Genomic DNA, 18,893 nt, shown 5'->3' on the forward strand with positions numbered 1-18,893 from the left:
GGTGCTGCTGCTGCTGTTCAGTCACGTCTGACTCTGCAGCCTCCTGGATCGCAGCAGGCCGCGCTTCCCTGTCCTTCGCTACCTCCCCGAGTTTGCTCAGACTCACGTCCACTGAGTCAGTGATGCCAATGGGTAGAGTGTGTAGCGGGAATACAAGTGAAGTGGGACAAGGTGGTCCTGCCCCCTTGGGTGAGCCTGCGAGACAGGCTCGCAGCTGCTCCCCAGCTTAGAAAGCAAGACAGGAACTAGTTTGAGAGACTGGGGTTGACGTCCTCCCAGAGGGCGGGACCGGCACTGGCTCTCTGCAGTGGCCTAGAGAGAAGGAAAGGCATGCGTTCTCATCTCTTTCTTGTCTGTTTTCTGCTTAGAAATGATCAGTGCCGCCCAACATGAATGGGCAGTTGACTCTTAGTGGAGCACTTGTGGGAACTGGGCTTCAATGAAAATGTGTTGGCTTGCTTTGTTCTGCTTTGGTGTTTTGTTTTTTTAAGAAACAGTGTTGGGGGAGGTGACACGGGTTCTGTCCCCTCTCGTTTTCAAACTGGTTCACAGACATTCACTAATTAGCTCTTCTGAACAGCCAATCTGCATTATATAGCCTGGCCGCATTTGTTCAGCAGGGCTTCGCTCCACCAGGCCTGCCAGCTGGCGCCAGAAAAGAGAGAGACAGAGGAGGCACAAAGTGGGGTTCGGGCTTTGCCACGTTATCCTTGGTAACCGGGGAGGTCCTGCTCGGGGCTGGTTTTCTGAGGAGTGGCCGCCAGCCCCGGCTCTTGTGGGAGGAGAGGTGCCGCCCGCCCGGGGAGGGGTGCTTCCTCCGGCCCGGGTCCCGGGCTGCAGCAGAGAGAAGGCCCTTGGAGGAGACAAAGCCCTCTTGTTTCATGGAAAAGAAAGCTTCTGCAGCCAAAATCTGCTGACAGCTCTGGGGAAATGGAAGGGTTGTTTTTTTTTTTTTTTCCCCCTGAACTCTTCCTTCTGACCATGTTGCTCTTTTTCGTTCCAGAAACCAGGGAAGTGGTGCGCGATGCACGTTCACATTGCCTGGCAGATCTACCACCACCAACAGAAAGTCAAGGTCAGTCTTGCCTTCCTAGTCTTGGAGGGGGAGGTGGGCAATGGGTGTGTGATCGCCCAATCGAGGAAGCACTGAAGCAGAGTTTGAAGACCCACAGGCAGGCAGGATCAAGTCCCTTGGAAAAGCTATTCAGAAATCTTACTATTAATTAGGGAAAGCAGCAGCAAAATAACAAAACAGAAGCACACTGATAATACCCTGATGGTTCTCTCTTTTTTTTTTTTTTCATGGTTTTGTCATGTTATTGATCTGAAGAGCTTAAATATAGATTAAATCCTGAAATAAAGGTTTGGGGAATCTAATTAAAGTGACCAAGTGTTATTAGTATGGGAAATACTTAGGATCTAGGAGGAGATGTACATGAAAAGTTTTCTATAGAAGTTGGTATATTCTTACCACCACCACCAGCGCCCCCCAACATTTAGAAAAAAATTTTTTTCCATCATGGTGAATATAGGATAGTGAATATGGTTCCCTGTGTTATATAATAGGACCTTATTGTTGTTCTTCTCATTTTATGGCTTTGAAAAGTGATAATTTATGCCCTATGTGATGTTACTGATTTAGGCATACATGGTATGTCCATTAGCAATTCATAGTATTAAAAATTCCTCTTCTAGAAGTGGTATTTGGTTGGCAGTGACCTATCCAATCTCTCCTTCATCCTCTTGATGACCAATGCCAGAAGTCCGACGACAGTCAGTGCTTGTGGGAACCACTGACTGGCTGGTTACCTTACCTGAACTCAGGAGGGTTTTCTTTTGTTTTCATCAGACAGATGAATGCATTCCATGCTTTACCAGGGTTTTATGATGATACAGGAAAGAGATGGAGATCTTCTGCAGGTGACCAGAGAGGACATCACTGGTCAACTTAGGCACCAAAGTAACGGATAGATCCAGATTTTACAGTCTGGGTGTTTACAATCTGTGTAACTGTACCAGTTAAGTAATTCCAATAACCTTCCATTGGAAGCTATTTTTTCATGAATAAGATTTTAGTCCCAACAGCATGTGGGGGACCACCATCAGAATATAAAAGAAGTCGGGAGAGCTAGTCATCTCAAGGGATTTTTTTAATGGTTAAATAATTTTTAAAAACCCAACACAGTTAGAAACAAAAACGTCACCCTCAGTGAATGAGGCTGCAAAGTTATGTTGCTGCTAAGTCGCTTCAGTCGTGTCCGACTCTGTGCAACCCCATAGACGGCAGCCCACCAGGCTCCGCCATCCCTGGGATTCTCCAGGCAAGAACACTGGAGTGGGTTGCCATTTCCTTCTCCAATGCGTGAAAGAGAAAAGTGAATGTGAAGTCACTCAGTCGTGTCTGACTCTTAGCAACCCCATGGACTGCAGCCCACCAGGCTCCTTCGTCCATGGATTTTCCAGGCAAGGGTACTGGAGTGGGGTGCCATCACCCTGTCCGAAAGATATCTTGCTTTGGTGTCAAATACCTGCTCTTTCTCAGAATATCCCATTGGTGAGTTTTGTTCTTAACGTTAGTGTTAGGCGAGTTTAATTAGAAACCTTGTGGTTTAGCTTCATTTAAAAAAAAAAAAAAAAACGTGTATTTGGAAGCACTAACTAGATTTTGATGCTTAGTTCAATTCACTTCTGTTCTAGATGACATGGTTAGCAGAACAGTGGGTAAAACACACCCTCCTTGTAACTCCTTTGGCTAAAAGCGATGAAGAATGTTATAGGCGCCACTTCAACATCTTCCTTTCCCCAAGAACGTCCCCAGTGACTCCAACATTCATTATCCCAATTCAATTAAGAAGACCTCTTGCACAGGAGATAACTGTTCATCTTCCCTTTCCAGCACATTCTCTGTAATCCCCAAGCTCCATTTTGCTTCATGGACCTAAGTTGTGGTTAATGGAACTGTGCTGTGTACCATGCAGTATTAGCACTGAATAATTTGGCAACCAAATTAAAGGAGGCAGCCAGAAGATTTTTATAGATTCATAGTGGATTAGCAGCTTTGGGGAGGGGAGAATGGCTATTGCTTGATAGTGGGACTTTCTTTCATGAGAGAATTCCTTGCAGATGTGAGCAGATATGGCCTGGTCCCCTTTCCTCTGTGACGTTCATTTCACTTGTCCTTCTAGCCGCTCACCAGCTACTTCTAGGGAAAGCCAGCACCCGCAGGTTCTTGCTGCTGCAGGCTCAGGGCTGGACTCTGTCCTGGAGTCTTGTTGCTCAGAGTTGAGTAGTGTGTGCAGGAAACATGGAGACTGTGCTGTCTGCCTCCCGCAGTGTTGCCGCTGGCTCAAGGGGTCTGGGTAGGTAAGACGGATGAGTGGGATTGCAGGACAGTAAGGTTCAGCCACCAGGGAGTGGCAAACTCATCTCTGATCCTCACACAAGCCAGATCAGATGTCTCTGTGTTGATGTTTTCATGTGCTGGGACAGGGATTTACTCGTGGCAGAGCCTGATGGAGTTTGGGGTGGAGCGGGGCCAAAAGACAGCATCCGATGAGTCTGAGATGGGAAGGGTGAGGGCCAGAAAGTGGGGAAGGCCTGGGAGGCTGGAGAGCTCAGAGGAGGCGGCGAGGCAGGGGGAGACTGGGAGCCTCAGACCCAGGTCAGGGGTCGGCGCTCATCAGGGGAGGTGTGAGGCCAACACAGAGAAGGCTATTGAGAATCCTGAAGGTGGGGGCGGCCTGGACCCATGCTCTAGGAGAGGCTGCCAGCGTCCAGAGTGAGGCCAGGGAAGGAAGCAGGAGGAAGACAGTGAGCCAGTTTCTACAGACTCCGAGAAACGTGACCTTGGGGGTGGATATACTGATAGGAGGAAATGGAGTGACTGCAGTTGACGGCAAGGTCTTCACAGCAAGAGAGGTTCTGGAAGGTTCACTGGTTGGGCCTGATCTCTTTCTCAGATGATTGGGTTAGCCCAAAGCCCCTGTTAGTCACATTAATATCCCTACTTTGTTTCTGTTTGTTTCTTTAAAAATAATGTAACAACGATCATTTGAAATTAGCTTGTAGGCATGCAAATATTTCTTCATAACTTTCAGCTACTAATGTAGTGTGATCTGTTAGAGCACAGCTAAGAGTCATTAAACAATTAATTTACACAGCAGATTATTCATGCAGAATTGCCAATAAAATGAGCTTTAAAATACTATCATTTAAAAACTGGCTAAAATGAACCTTTGCAGCAAATCAGAAACCACTTCGGGATGGTGGTGGTTCAGGGAGTTAGGATGTGGTTCTAAGCCTCAAACCGTGTACCCTCAAAGACAGAGTATGACTTTTGCCCCTCGGCATTTCTGGCTGCGAGCCTCAGGCCCTCTGGGCAGACCTGCTTTTCTTGCATTTGAGGGTTACATGGCTGGTGGCTTGCTATGTTCTCCCAGCAGGTGTAGACTTGAACCTGACCAGGGCCCCAGGCCGAATGCACTGTTCACAGAGTTGACCGTCCGTCTCATTAATCTCTTTCTTCCCTGCTGTTTCTCTTGGGGCTGCCTCCTTTCCTCCCTTCGCCCTCCCTTGGTGCTGTAGAAGCAGATGCAGTCGGATCCACACAAGCTGGACTTTGGCCTGAAGCCTGAGTTCCTGAGCCGTCCTCCGGGCCCCAGCCTCTTTGGAGCCATCCACCACCCCCACGACCTGGCGCGGCCTTCAACTTTGTTCTCCGCCGCCGGTAAGTTCAGAGGGGCAGGGGTGAGCTGGGAATGGTAGCTCTCAGGTAGCTAGATGAGTGATGTCTGAACTCTGGGCCGCTGTTCGGTCACTCCCCCAAAACAGCAATTGATGCCAGTTTGCGAGGCAGCATCACAGCACATCTCCAGAGATGGACTGTTCTCCATGGATGCTCCCACTTCCATGAAAGAAGGGAAAAGACCCTCTCTCCCTTCAGGGACTCGTGTTGCTTCGGCATTAAACCACTGTAATTCACAAGTGTGTCAGATGCTACTGAGAAAGATCAAGAGAGCTTGCAAGGGTAAATCGGAAGAAAACAATGCCGCTGTCCCTGCCCACAGAATAGTCAGGGGTTTTGCACCGTGATGCTCGGTTATGCCCTGTGAGGATCTGAGGATAAACAGATACAATTAAGGTAGGTGCCACTGGTGTGGTCTGTGACAGAGAGGGTGAACTGCTTGGCGGCTGGTTTTCTCTGCTACAGAACTTAACATTCTTGCCTGGTTGTTTGTAATGATGCAGGAGATTTAGGGGACAGCATTTATTAAGCTCTGAGAGTACCCGCTCCCAGGTGCCTCTTAGGTGTGCCAGAGTGGGTCCCTGATCATCCCTGCATCGGGTCCCTGCCCAGTCCTGCTCCAGGAACATGCAGACGAAGGCAGCAGCCATCAGGAGTCATGGGTAAATGAGAGCCACCATACTGCTACCAAAGTCTTCCCTAAAACTGCCTTCAGCGCACGGTGCCTGACCCAGGGCTGCCCTGGGTCATGCTCATAAGTGCCAGTACAGAGCGCATCCTAATGGTTGACCCCATCCCCTCCTGAATGTCTTTCTTTGGACATGCATATTCAAGCAGCTCCCTGTTTCTAGTCCTGAGCGAATAAGTTTCACATCCATCCTGCCTGCCGCCTTCCTAGGCTTTTTATCCAAGACTCATTTTTGGTGGACCCAAGGCTCTTCTGTTCAGGAAGAAAGAAATACCCACACACTGCAAGAGACCATCATTCTAATGGGCCTTGTCCCCAAGGCAAGGGGACCCCGCCCTTGAGGGCAGATGGAATTTGCTAAGGTCTTAGGTTTCTGTCATTTCTGTCGAGGGATAGGTTCAAAGGCTGGTTACCATGGCATCTGGGCCCTGAGACAGGGCTGTGTGAAGAGTTTTTGGACAGAAACAGAGAAGTTTCTCCCTGGCTTCCATTTGAGCCCAGCAGATGAACTGGCTTCTTTTGCTTGGATAATTCTAGAACTCTGGGGCACCCCTGGGGACCCTGAGCTGAGCAAAGCTCGGATTTTCTTCGAAGCATTAATTAGCTTGTACTACACAGACAGGGTGCAGCCAAATTGTTATTTAGCTGGCAGCGCTGTCGAGGGCTAATGAACATGCTGGGCTGTCTTCACTCTGTGGAGGTGGGCGTCATACTTGCACTTCCTGAGTGGAGAACACGTCACCATTGAGGGCTGAAGGGAGGACTCCTCTGGCACCTTCTGCCGCCGAGATGCTGCGGCTCTGTGTTCTCGGCTGCGTGCTTACCTCCACACCCCAGGCCCACAGGACCCTTCCAGGCTGGGGAAGAAAAACGCAAAACATAAATAGGGTGTTGAAGGATCAACCCTCCTCCACTTAGTCTATGTTCCTGAAGGAATTTATACTTGGTAAACAAGACCAGGAGCTGACTGTGGCTCAGACCATGAACTCCTTATTGCCAAATTCAGACTTAAATTGAAGAAAGTAGGGAAAACCACTAGACCATTCAGGTATGACCTAAATCAAGTCCCTTATGATTAGACAGTGGAAGTGAGAAATAGATTTAAGGGCCTAGATCTGATAGATAGAGTGCCTGATGACCTATGGAATGAGGTTCGTGACACTGTACAGGAGACAGGGATCAAGACCATCCCCATGGAAAAGAAATGCAAAAAAGCAAAATGGCTGTCTGGGGAGGCCTTACAAATAGCTGTGAAAAGAAGAGAAGCGAAAAGCAAAGGAGAAAAGGAAAAATATAAGCATCTGAATGCAGGGTTCCAAAGAATAGCAAGAAGAGATAAGAAAGCCTTCTTCAGCGATCAATGCAAAGAAATAGAGGAAAACAACAGAATGGGAAAGACTAGGGATCTCTTCAAGAAAATCAGAGATACCAAAGGAAGATTTCATGCAAAGATGGGCTTGATAAAGGACAGAAATGGTATGGACCTAACAGAAGCAGAAGATATTAAGAAGAGATGGCAAGAATACACAGAAGAACTGTACAAAAAAGATCTTCACGACCCAGATAATCACGATGGTATGATCACTGACCTAGAGCCAGACATCCTGGAATGTGAAGTCACGCGGGCCTTAGAAAGCATCACTACAAACAAAGCTAGTGGAGGTGATGGAATTCCAGTTGAGCTATTTCAGATCCTGAAAGATGATGCTGTGAAAGATGATGCTGTGAAAGTGCTGCACTCAATATGCCAGCAAATTTGGAAAACTCAGCAGTGGCCACAGGACTGGAAAAGGTCAGTTTTCATTCCAATCCCAAAGAACGACAATGCCAAAGAATGCTCAAACTACGGCACAATTGCACTCATCTCACACGCTAGTAAAGTAATGCTCAAAATTCTCCAAGCCAGGCTTCAGCAATATGTGAACCGTGAACTTCCTGATGTTCAAGCTGGTTTTAGAAAAGGCAGAGGAACCAGAGATCAAATTGCCAACATCCGCTGGATCATGGAAAAAGCAAGAGAGCTCCAGAAAAACTTCTATTTCTGCTTTATTGACTATGCCAAAGCCTTTGACTGTGTAGATCACGATAAACTGTGGAAAATTCTGGAAGAGATGGGAATACCAGACCACCTGATCTGCCTCTTGAGAAATTTGTATGCAGGTCAGGAAGCAACAGTTAGAACTGGACATGGAACAACAGACTGGTTCCAAATAGGAAAAGGAGTTCGTCAAGGCTGTATGTCACCCTGCTTGTTTAACTTATATGCAGAATACATCATGAGAAATGCTGGGCTGGAAAAAGCACAAGCTGGAATCAAGATTGCCGGGAGAAATATCAATAACCTCAGATATGCAGATGACACCACCCTTATGGCAGAAAGTGAAGAGGAACTAAAATGCCTCTTGGTGAAAGTGAAATAAGAGAGTGAAAAAGTTGGCTTAAAGCTCAACATTCAGAAAACAAAGATCATGGCATCCGGTCCCATCACTTCATGGCAGATAGATGGGGAAATAGTGTCAGACTTTATTTTTCTGGGCTCCAAAATCACTGCAGATAGTGACTGCAGCCATGAAATTAAAAGATGCTTACTCCTTGGAAGGAAAGTTATGACCAACCTAGATAGCGTATTCAAAAGCAGAGACATTACTTTGCCAACAAAGGTCCGTCTAGTCAAGGCTATGGTTTTTCCAGTGGTTATGTATGGATGTGAGAGTTGGACTATGAAGAAGGCTGAGTGCCAAAGAATTGATGCTTTTGAACTGTGGTGTTAGAGAAGACTGTTGAGAGTCCCTTGGACTGCAAGGAGATCCAACCAGTCCATTCTGAAGGAGATCAGTCCTGGGTGTTCTTTGGAAGGAATGATGCTAAAGCTGAAACTCTAGTACTTTGGCCACTTCATGTGAAGAGTTGACTCATTGGAAAAGACTGATGCTGGGAGGGATTGGGGGCAAGAGGAGAAGGGGCCGACGGAGAACGAGATGGCTGGATGGCATCACTGACTCGTTGGACGTGAGTCTGGGTGAACTCCGGGAGTTGGTGTTGGACAGGGAGGCCTGGCATGCTGCGATTCATGGGGTCGCAGAGAGTCGGACACGACTGAGCAACTGATCTGATCTGATAGGAACTTAGGCAAAAGCAAGGGATTCTTGGAACAGTTACTAGTAAATCCATTCCCACCCTGTTTATACTTCATTCTGGAGGGTAATCTTCTCTAGCGTAAGCAATATTGAAGTTTTCCCAAAATGGGTATTGGGTGAAACTTTGAACTGGTAAGTATAAAAGTAGACACACTTGTTAAATTCTGCCACTTTGATCTTACTGTTGGCACAAGTGCCTGAGATAAACTAAGGGGGCTTCTTCAGATGACCTTGGCCTACCTCTTGTCTAGAGTCAGGACTGCCTCCCAGGGTACTTGCCTCCTTAGCTGCACATCGACACACACGCCAGGTGGATGCCCTCAGCTTTTGGAAATATCATCCTTCCTTAATTCACATGTGCACACTGTCAAAAGAAGGATTTGAGGCTTCCCATGTGGCTCAGTGATAAAGAATCTGCCTGCCAGTGCAGGAGATGTGGGTTTGATCCCCTAGAGGAGGAAATGACAACCCACTCCACTATTCCTGCCTGGACAATTTCATGGACAGAGGAACCTGGTAAGGCTACAGTGCATGGGGTGTCAAAGAGTCAGACACAACTTAGCGAGTGAACAGCAGCAACAGAGGATCAAGGCCAAATATAAAGGAGAGGAAAGGGGAAACCAAAGAAAGAGAGCACTAAGGTAGACCCGAGTTCCCCAGCAGGCGAGGCAAGGAGTAACAGGAGGCTGTAGGGTGATCGGTGTCCTGGAGCAAGTGAAGAAACTAGCTTTTCCCGGCACCGAAGTTCAAGAGCCTGGAGGCCTCCGTCTCCCACAACCTGACTCGACTCTCAGTGCGTTCCGTAGGGTCCGGCTTTAGCATCTCCTTCCTTGCATGTCTGTGACGGCTAATACGTTCTCAGGAAAAGGGATTGTGCAGAAGCCCAAGCCGTGCAGCCCAGAGTCCAGCTCTGTGGTGGCCACTCCTGTGCCCGGATTAGACGTTGTCTCTCAGACTGAAAGCCTCACCCCCCAGAGGTGTCTCTGAAGAAGGGAACCCGGGGCCAGATGCTGCCCCAGAGAGACTGAGTGCACGTGGCCACGGCTCCTAGTCCGTCAGTCAAGAGCCTTGCTTCCCGTTTTTCGCCCGGCCTTCCTCCAGAAGTACGTGGCCGTGGAAGCCCTGCCCCACCGGCGGTGTTTTTCCGTGTTCGCAGTGCTGAGCGTCGGCATCAGTGAAAGGAATACCTCTCTTCGGTAGCGGCAGCCCAGCCAGGAAAGAGAAGAGGGGTTGAATTACTTTCCGCCTCCTGACAAGCACGTTTCTCTTTCCCCGAGTGTTGCCCGGGTAGACTTCAGCTGTGTTCTTACTGTACGTACTCCCAGCGGAGGTCTTAGGGGACCAGAAGCCAGTGGCATTGTATTGGGTTGACCAAAAAGTTCGTTCAGGTTTTTTCCCGTAAGAGTATACGGAAAAATCCAAATGAACCTTTTGGCCAGCGCCAGAGAAGTGGGCGTCCTCTGAAGTCTAACTCCATTGTGTCCAACTCTCCAGGTGCTGCACACCCAACGGGGACCCCGTTCGGGCCGCCCCCCCATCACAGCAACTTCCTTACCCCCGCTGCCCACCTTGGTGAGTTGTGTCCCTCATTCACGGGCATTGACGCGTGTGTCTCAGAAAACCTGCGTTCCTGCTGCACTTTCTGGCTAGCGGGCCATAGTCCTAGATAGGTCGCTTACCATCAGGAGATGGAGGTAACCTCAGAGATGTTTGAATCCAGGCCATCCATCTCTAGGAGTTCACCACCTCTTACACCGGGCTCTTCAAATAGGAGATCCGTGTGCAGTTGTGGTTCTGTGTGGAGTTACTCAGTGTGCAGAGGGTGGAAGCCCTGGGACCTCAGGGAATCCACGTGTACAGCAGCCTGTCCCCACTGATGGGAGAAGACAGTGAACTCTTGCCCATAAAAGGGCACCCCTGGAGGTGGAGAGAAAGACACCATGATGTAATGTAGAGACAGTATCTCTTATTTTTTAATCATTTCACAGCCCAATTCATATATCTCTTCCTAGTACAGGGGATTTATTCGTGGCCTTTATTTATTTGGTATTTTCACATGTGTACCAGCACATGCGGGCAACGGTACACCCAACCACAGGGTGTAGGATACGTGTGACCTCAGCCTTCCATTGGGAGATTTTAAGCTGCTATCTTAACTTCTGTTCCGTCAGAGCTTACAGGGCGCTTCCTGAGAGGAGGAGAGACAGGCAGGGAGGCATGTGAGCACACTGTGGCTTGAGTAATGTTCCCCACCCAGCAGAGGAGAGATGGGGGCCTTCCCTGACGGTCCCATGGTTAAGACTCTGAGCTTCTGCTACAGCGGCGTGTGGGTTTGATTCCTGGTCAGGGAACGAGGATCCCACATGTATGCAGCACAGTGTGGCCAAAAAGAGCACAGCACAGTTCCAGGAAATAGCCCCCACAGATATTTTGCTAACCCAATGCCCAGATCCAAAAGGATGAAAAACCCTTTGGATAATCTGGTGGGAGAAGTGAGACAGATCGCGTCTGAGTATACACGTGGCAAGGGGCCCCCACTGCCTTCCCAGGAATCTGTGCTGCCTCACTCAGCGGAGTCCTACAGCCATGCCCTTCTTCCCAATCTCGTCTGCAGAGCCTTTTAATCGGCCGTCTACATTCACGGGCCTGGCAGCCGTTGGTGGCAACGCCTTCGGGGGACTTGGAAATCCTTCAGTTAGTGAGTACCTCTAGCTTTTTACAATCCACCTTAAACTGTCTCCTCTGATCTGTCGATGGCTTGAGACCTTTCTAGATGAAAGGAACCATGCTCTTGGGAAATAAATGTAGGTTATAGCATTGCCAAAGCAAGCCCAGTCAGTGGAGTTAGGTCTAAACCAACCTCTAGCATGCTGTTGATACATGCTCCTGAAGGTCAGGAAAGGTGGTCAGTTGAACACCACAGAGTTTGCTAAAGTTCCTCATTTCATCCTACGCCATCTCTAGCCACCCCGCGTTTAGCCACAGCACTCATTAGATGTGGGCTTCCCTGGTGGCCCCGTGGTAAAGAATCTGCCTGCAGTGCAGGAGACCCAAGTTTGATCCCTGGGTGGGAAAGATCCCCTGGAGAAGGGAATAGCAATCCACTCCAGTATTCTTGCCTGGAGAAACCCACGGACAGAGGAACCTGGTGGGATATAGTCCACAGGGTGGCAGAGAGTCAGACACAACATAGCGACTATACCACCACCACCCGTTAGACGTGAAGACAGCCTGTACATTGCATCTTGCTTCAGTGGAAGTGAGAAAACACGCTGAAGAACAGGAAACCATGCCAGGCTCAGGACAGCCCAGAGAGGGCAACATCCAGGAAGACTAATTTTCCACCACTGAGAAGTCAAGGGGCTTTCCAGGTAATCCAGCAGCTAGGACTTCACCTTCCAACGCAGAGCGGGGCTGTGGAGTCAATACCTGGGGGGCAAACATCAAAACAGAGGAAACAGTATTGTAACAAATTCAGTAAAGACTTTCCAGAAAAAAGGAGTCTGTCTAAAGTAGGGAGGGAGTTGCAGCTCTTCCGGTTCTAAACACCCTTTAGCCACTCAGTATCAGCTTGTCCTGTCCACACGTCCTGCCCGCCACTGCAGGAGACTTGAGATGCAGCTCCGTCCCAGGTCCTCGGAGCCTGGAGACCCTCCGTGTCTGACCCTGTCTGGCCTCTGCTAACGCTGGTTTCGGTCACTGAGGCTGTGGACAGGGTAGCAGTCGTGTTACATTAACAGGGCTGTGGTGGGCAGAAAAGAACCGCAGATTCTACTCTGAACGGAGCTGTTAACCCAAGTCACACCATCCATGTCCACCCTCCTGCATGCTGGGGTCCTCTGCGTGCACCTGTCAGGCTGAGACCCTTTCCTTTCTAATCTCCCCTCTCCACCCCCGTCTGCTCCTTTGCCTTTGGTTAGAAAAAAAACAGGAAAAGCTGTGAGCTTACTTAACCTCTCCAGTGTAGGACACGTTCCTCTAATGAATCTGTTAATCTCCTTTCCTTTTCCAGCTCCCAATAATATGTATTCATTTTAACTCTGAATGCTGTTAAAAGTTTTTTGGTAAGTACCTTCATTACGGCGGATATATAATTTCTCTGAAACCTTTTTTGTTCTCCACTTCACCATTTCAGCACCCAACTCAGTGTTCGGCCACAAGGATGGCCCCAGTGTGCAGAGCTTTAGCAACCCTCACGAGCCCTGGAACCGGCTGCACCGAACGCCTCCGTCGTTCCCGACCCCTCCGCCCTGGCTGAAGCCAGGGGAGCTGGAGCGTAGCGCGTCCGCTGCAGCTCATGACAGAGATAGAGATGTAGATAAACGAGACTCCTCCGTTAGTAAAGATGACAAAGAAAGGTACGCAAAGAACCCGCTCTCGAGTCCCGATGGGGGAGCCCCCTCTGTGCCAAGTACCGGCCCCCCACCCCCGACCCCCCGGCCCAGCCTCGAGCTTCAGCTGTAGCCTCGGCCCCTCACGCAGCCGGGACGGCGCCCCCGACCCTCCTCCCCCCAGCCACCGCCACGCCCTGAGCCCAGCGACCCTTGTCCCTCCGGCCCCACAGGGCCTCGTGACCACAGGCCAGTATCGCAATTCTAGGTCCAGTACAAAGCGAGCGAGTCCCGGCTCAGCAGCAGTGTCCACACCCAGCCCCCCCGCGAGCCCTAGTGTCTCCAAACAGAAACCGCTCTCCAAAAGGTAGTGAGCTGGAGCCTGGACCAGACACACACGGCATGAATCAGACCATATTTGCTTTCGAGTTCGTGCAGTCCATTGACTCATCCATAGGTTTTTCGCTCTCTCTCCCCCTTTTCTTTTTGTTTTCTGTTAGAAAGCCATGTTTTGCATCGTCTCATCATATTTTTCTCAAATTCTGTTCAAACTCAAATCCTGGGCTCACAGATGACCGCTAAGATTTTGCTAACCCATATTCAAAGAAACCTCACCAAGCAATTTGGGTTTCGTGTCACCAGTGGGTAATTTATTTTACTAACCGTTTTTACCTCCTTACGTGGTAGTCCATGCCTTAAAAAGAAGTAGCCTTAAAGAGGAAAAACATCTGAGTTTTTTTTCTGAAGAATGTCATAAGCATTCTTGACAAGGCCTTCCTCCTGCTTGCCTCCCTTTCTTGAGGGTATTTTCAATTTGAGTGAATTAGCAAGGACTACATGAGATACATTGGACTACAGGATCTTCCCTGGTGGCTCAGACGGTAAAGCGTCTGCCTACAGTGTGGGAGACCTGGGTCAATCGCTGGGTCGGGAAGATCTCCTGGAGAAGGAAATGGCAACCCACTCCAGTATTCTTACCTGGAAAATCCCATGGACGGAGGAACCTGGTTAGGCTACAGTCCATGGGGGTTGCAAAGAGTCGGACCCGACTGAGCGACTTCACTCACACAAGATACACCTGTCGCAAGATACTCAACAACACTTCCCTTTGGGAACTGAAGTTTCCAGTATGATCCAAATCTTTTGTTTTTCTTGAATGTTGTGTGCATGTGTGTGTATGTGTTTTGTAGCGATCTAAAAGAATTTAACTTTAGAGGCTCTAAATGCAGCAGCTTAAGTAGCTGTTGCATCATAGGCCATCATGCTAAGTGATTTCTTTCTTATAAAAAGACAAGTTTTTTCCTTGGGAGAGCATGGTAAAAATCTCTCAGCCAATGGGAGGGCCATTTAGGACATCATGACATACAGCTCTGAGCTGCCAGAGCAGGTGCCCCTGGAGGGGCCACCCCTAGACCAGGAGCTCTCTAGATGAGCAGTCCCCAACCATTTTGGCATGAGGGACCGATTTTGTGGAAGACCGTTTCTCTGTGGACCCGGTGGCAAGCAGGCAGAGAGGGTCTCAGTTTTGTCTGCTACTCACCTCCGGCTCTGCCGCCCCGTTCCTGACAGGCCACAGCAGAGGGGTGCCAGCTCCAGGCTGGGGGAGAGGGAACCCCTTCTCTAGACGGCCTGTCAGTGAAGGAAGAGCAGGACTTGGCAGCTCACCTTTCTCTGTTTCTCTAGATGGACTCACAGTGGCCTTTTGGATGAAAGGAAATTCAAATACACTTTTCTTTATCTTACCTCTTAAAGATGCTCTTCTTCTTAGCCTCTGCACATTGTCTAGAAACAGAACCTTGTAGGGGCAGCCTTAATTCTCTCTGCGGGGCACCCCTCACCCTCTGGGCCCCCCAGGCCTCCTGCTCCCCCCCCACCACTTTCTGTCTCGGGCTGTCCCTCGAACACCCTGGTCTCGGCTCTCCGTGTTCTCCCTCTCCTCTGTCACTTCGCATTGTGTGCCCTGTATTCTTAAACCCCCACCCCAGTTCACAGACGGAACTGGTTCTCTCCGGCCCCTTAGCTTTCGTGTCTCTGGACCTGCTGCGTCTTCTGGCATCAGATCCTGGCTTCTCCTTCCTAAGACAGAGGTGCTTTGTGCGACCTCAGTGTCCTGAAACTGGTTTCCTTTTGAGCCCCTCGAGGGCTGCATCTTGGTTGCCCCATACCTGCAGCCTTTACTCTGAAACCAGCCCTTCTTCTTGCTGTCAGGAGAGAGATTTTCCCGTGATCCTCGGGTTGTGCTCCCCTGCGGGCTCAGAATTGCCGTGTTGGAACTTGATTCTTCATCCTGAGAATCTAGACAGGCAGCCGCCCGGCCCCATCACTGACCTCATTGGTCGGTTCAGGTTTCTGAACGTTCTTCCTCCTGGTCTTGATTCAGGTCGGTGCCTCTTACATACACAGTTACGGCCCCTCACACTCTCCCACCCCTCATCCCTCGGGCTTCACCCGCTCAAGCCTCCTCTGGAGTCTAGGCCAGTCAGGTCAGGGTGGCCGGCTGGGCCTCACCTCAGGCAGCCGGCTGGCAGCCCAGCTCACCTGCCTCCCGGTGTCCCATCTCCTCCGCAGGGAAAGCGTCGAGAAGAGACACTCCAGCCACCCCTCTCCAGCCCCCGTCCTCCCGGTGAGCACCCTGGGACACGGCCGCAGCTCCAGCGAGCAGATCAGGGGGCATTTGAGCACCGAGGCTCGCGAGAAAGACAAGTGCAAGGACAGGGAGCGGGAGCACTCGGAATCGCGCAAGGATCTGGGCACGGATGAGCACAAGGCGAAGGAGGGCCCCCTGGCCGAGAAGGACGGCCATGGCCACGAGGGCCGCACCGCGGGTGAGGAGGCCAAGCAGCTGGCCCGGGTGCCGTCGCCCTACGCGCGGGCGCCCGCCGCCGACAGCGCCCGGCCGGGCAGCGCCGCCAGCCGGGACGCCGAGCCGCGCAAGGGCGAGCCGGCCTACGAGAACCCCAAGAAGAGCGCCGAGGTCAAGGTCAAAGAGGAGCGCAAGGAGGACCACGACCTGCCCCCCGAGGCCCCGCCGACCCACCGGTCCTCGGAGCCGCCACCCCCGCCGCCGCCGCCCAGCTCCTCGGCCGGCGTGCACCCGGGGCCCCTGGCCTCCATGCCCGTGGCCGTGGGGATGCCCGGGATCCACCCCATGAACAGCATCAGCGGCCTGGACAGGACTCGCATGATGACGCCCTTCATGGGCCTCAGTCCCATCCCGGGCGGGGAGCGCTTCCCGTACCCCTCCTTCCACTGGGACCCCATCCGGGACCCCCTGAGGGACCCCTACCGGGAACTGGACATTCACCGCAGAGACCCGCTGGGCAGGGACTTTCTGCTGAGGAACGACCCCCTGCACCGGCTCTCGACGCCCCGGCTGTACGAAGCCGACCGCTCCTTCCGGGACCGGGAGCCGCACGACTACAACCACCACCACCACCACCATCACCACCACCCGCTGGCGGTGGACCCGCGGCGGGAGCACGAGCGCGGGGCGCACCTGGACGAGCGCGAGCGCCTGCACGTGCTCCGCGAGGACTACGAGCACCCGCGGCTGCACCCCGTGCACCCGGCCTCCCTGGACGGCCACCTGCCGCACCCCGGGCTGCTCACGCCAGGGCTGCCGAGCATGCACTACCCGCGCATCAGCCCCACAGCGGGCCACCAGAACGGACTGCTCAACAAGACGCCCCCGACGGCGGCGCTGAGTGCGCCTCCCCCGCTCATCTCCACGCTGGGGGGCCGCCCCGTGTCCCCCCGCAGGACTACGCCCCTGTCCGCCGAGATCAGGGAGCGGCCTCCCTCCCACACGCTGAAGGACATCGAAGCCCGGTAAGGAGCGGACAGGACGCCCGGCGGGACACACAGGCCCGCGGGCCGCGCGGCGCCGGACTTGCGGGCCTGCCCTCCGCGCGCGCTGGCCAGGCCCGCGTCTCCAGTGCGGTTGGGGAGCCCCCAGCGCTTCCCTGTGTATAAAAAAAAATTTATGTATAGACTCGGTGCAGATTTTGAAATGTTTTTTGTATATTCTCTGTTGAAATTTTTCAGATCTTTTAGCCGATTCATACGTTCTCATGTCTCCCCACTCTTGGTTTGTCATATAAAACTTTTTTTGATTTGAACCAAAACAGTGAAGATGACAACACAACACCCACGCGGTGATAACTGGGGGGTGGGGAAGCCGACAAGAGTCCACACCATCCACCGTGCAGAGAGCTCTTTGGGGTGAGAAGGGAAGGCCATGTACATAGTTATGTAAAGAAAAAAAGGGTGGGGGGGGGCTTGTTGCTTCATGAGCTAATGGTTCATATATGCAAAAGGGTAAGATGAAAGCTTTACTTTGTACAGATGTAAATAGATAAAGATTAAGTAACATAATACATTAATACTTCTTAAAATGTGCTATTTGCAGACTTAATATCAGCAAGCACAGCCGGCTTCGGCTGTGTTCCCCATGTATTGTTCTAGACAGCTAAACCCTTCAACTATGCAATGAATGTTAGGGCTTTTCACAAAAGCCCGCCTAACTCAAAGGAGCCTTTTCAAGTCCATTTACAACATACTTAAGGTCATATTTTCCCTGAACAAGCACTTAACGTGATATGACTGTTTTCCTTGCTTGTTTTTTCAAACAGAGAATAATACCTGATTTTGCAAATTGGACCCCCAGGCTGAAACTTTGCATCTGAAGTTGCTGCTTGTGGGCCTTTGGGTGCGTGTAGGGGCGGGGTGGGCAGAGTGCAGCCCTGGAGAGGTAAACCAAGGCCGGGAACCAACCAACCAGAGCCAGGGAGGATGGGAGTGGTCAGATGCCAAAATCAGGGGACACAAACAGGCCGCCAGCACCTCGTCACCATCTGTCACGTGATTTCACACACCCCTCATGTGGGAACCATGCGTTTTTCAGTTTCCTATCTGTACACCCCTTCTCATTCTGTAATGAGATTCAGTTGTACCCAAACAGATCCTGAAAGAAAGCTTCGCGTTTTCTCAGATGATGGATATGTTTTCACTGTATTCAATAACTGATGAAGTTCAGGAGCACGTTCCCTAGCATGACTCACCACGTTCCTGTCGGTAACCCAGTCCAGGAGGAGCCAGAGCAGGTCAGCTTTGTGGGGCCGGGGAGCGTTGCAGAGGGCGAAAGGCGGCAGGCAGAGAGACGGTCTTGTGTGTGCGTGTTTTTGAGTTTTGCATCAATCTTACTGTCTCTTCATGATACTTTTATCATACAGTCAGCCTCTTGTCTACCTAATTTGGAGAGAATATGACTTTACTAGCAGAGATACAATATATCTTGTCTACTGGACTGTAAAATATGTGTATGAAATAAAATTAGTTCCATTTGGTCTTCTAGTATATTAAAGTGCTATCTGACGTTGTTATCCTGTTTTTGCAAAAAAAAAAAAAAAAGTTAACTACAGACCATTGTTTCTAATAAGCAGAGAGATCTATTTTAGTAGTCAACTGAAGGTTTAGTTGTGAGTTTCAGATTTTGTGAATTCCAAATGTTGTGCAGTGTTTTTTTTTTTTTTTAAGACAACAACTAAAAAGGAAAAAAAAAAAATCCAAGGAATATGTACACTGGAACCGTAGTGGTAGCTTTCAGTATTGTAAAGAGATTGTTCTATACAGACCTTTTTGCTGTTCCTCCTGTATGTAATAAAGTCCTTTCTAGATCCTATGTGAAAAGAAACGTGAAGCGACTTGCGTCTTCAGCATGTTCTCATCGGCGGAGCCTTCTTGTGTTATGTAAACTGTGCCATGTTATTAAAAAATGTGAACCAAGCTTCCAGCTGCCTGTTTGTGTGGGGTGGCCACCTTACCACAGGGACGAAGCCGCGCCTGTGAGACAGGCCAGGCCCTGGAAGAGAAGAGCCTTGAAGCCTTGAGTGCGGACGGAAGGCTGGCCGCCCTCTCTGACACACGTAGCCTCTACCGGTTAGTTTCTGTAGACGTCTGCCCTCCGTACGACCAGGAGTATTTGGCTTGATTGC

The 18,893-nt window shown here is 50.6% G+C and overlaps 1 protein-coding gene across 1 annotated transcript in view; it reads left to right on the forward strand.

The window, feature by feature from the left end:
• The window catches only part of AUTS2 (AUTS2, activator of transcription and developmental regulator), a 1,215,803-nt gene extending 1,197,118 nt beyond the window's left edge, over window positions 1–18,685 (forward strand). Inside the window, exons 14-19 of the mRNA XM_027527575.1 lie at window positions 1,004–1,075; window positions 4,585–4,726; window positions 10,064–10,141; window positions 11,184–11,267; window positions 12,705–12,927; window positions 15,469–18,685. Coding sequence (XP_027383376.1) covers window positions 1,004–1,075; window positions 4,585–4,726; window positions 10,064–10,141; window positions 11,184–11,267; window positions 12,705–12,927; window positions 15,469–16,732 — 1,863 coding nt within the window. The 3' untranslated portion in view covers window positions 16,733–18,685. The remainder of the gene's footprint in view (window positions 1–1,003; window positions 1,076–4,584; window positions 4,727–10,063; window positions 10,142–11,183; window positions 11,268–12,704; window positions 12,928–15,468) is intronic.
• Window positions 18,686–18,893: the final 208 nt, after the last annotated feature.

The sequence above is a fragment of the Bos indicus x Bos taurus genome, chromosome 25 (genome assembly GCF_003369695.1).
Source record: "Bos indicus x Bos taurus breed Angus x Brahman F1 hybrid chromosome 25, Bos_hybrid_MaternalHap_v2.0, whole genome shotgun sequence".
Lineage (NCBI taxonomy): Eukaryota > Metazoa > Chordata > Mammalia > Artiodactyla > Bovidae > Bos > Bos indicus x Bos taurus.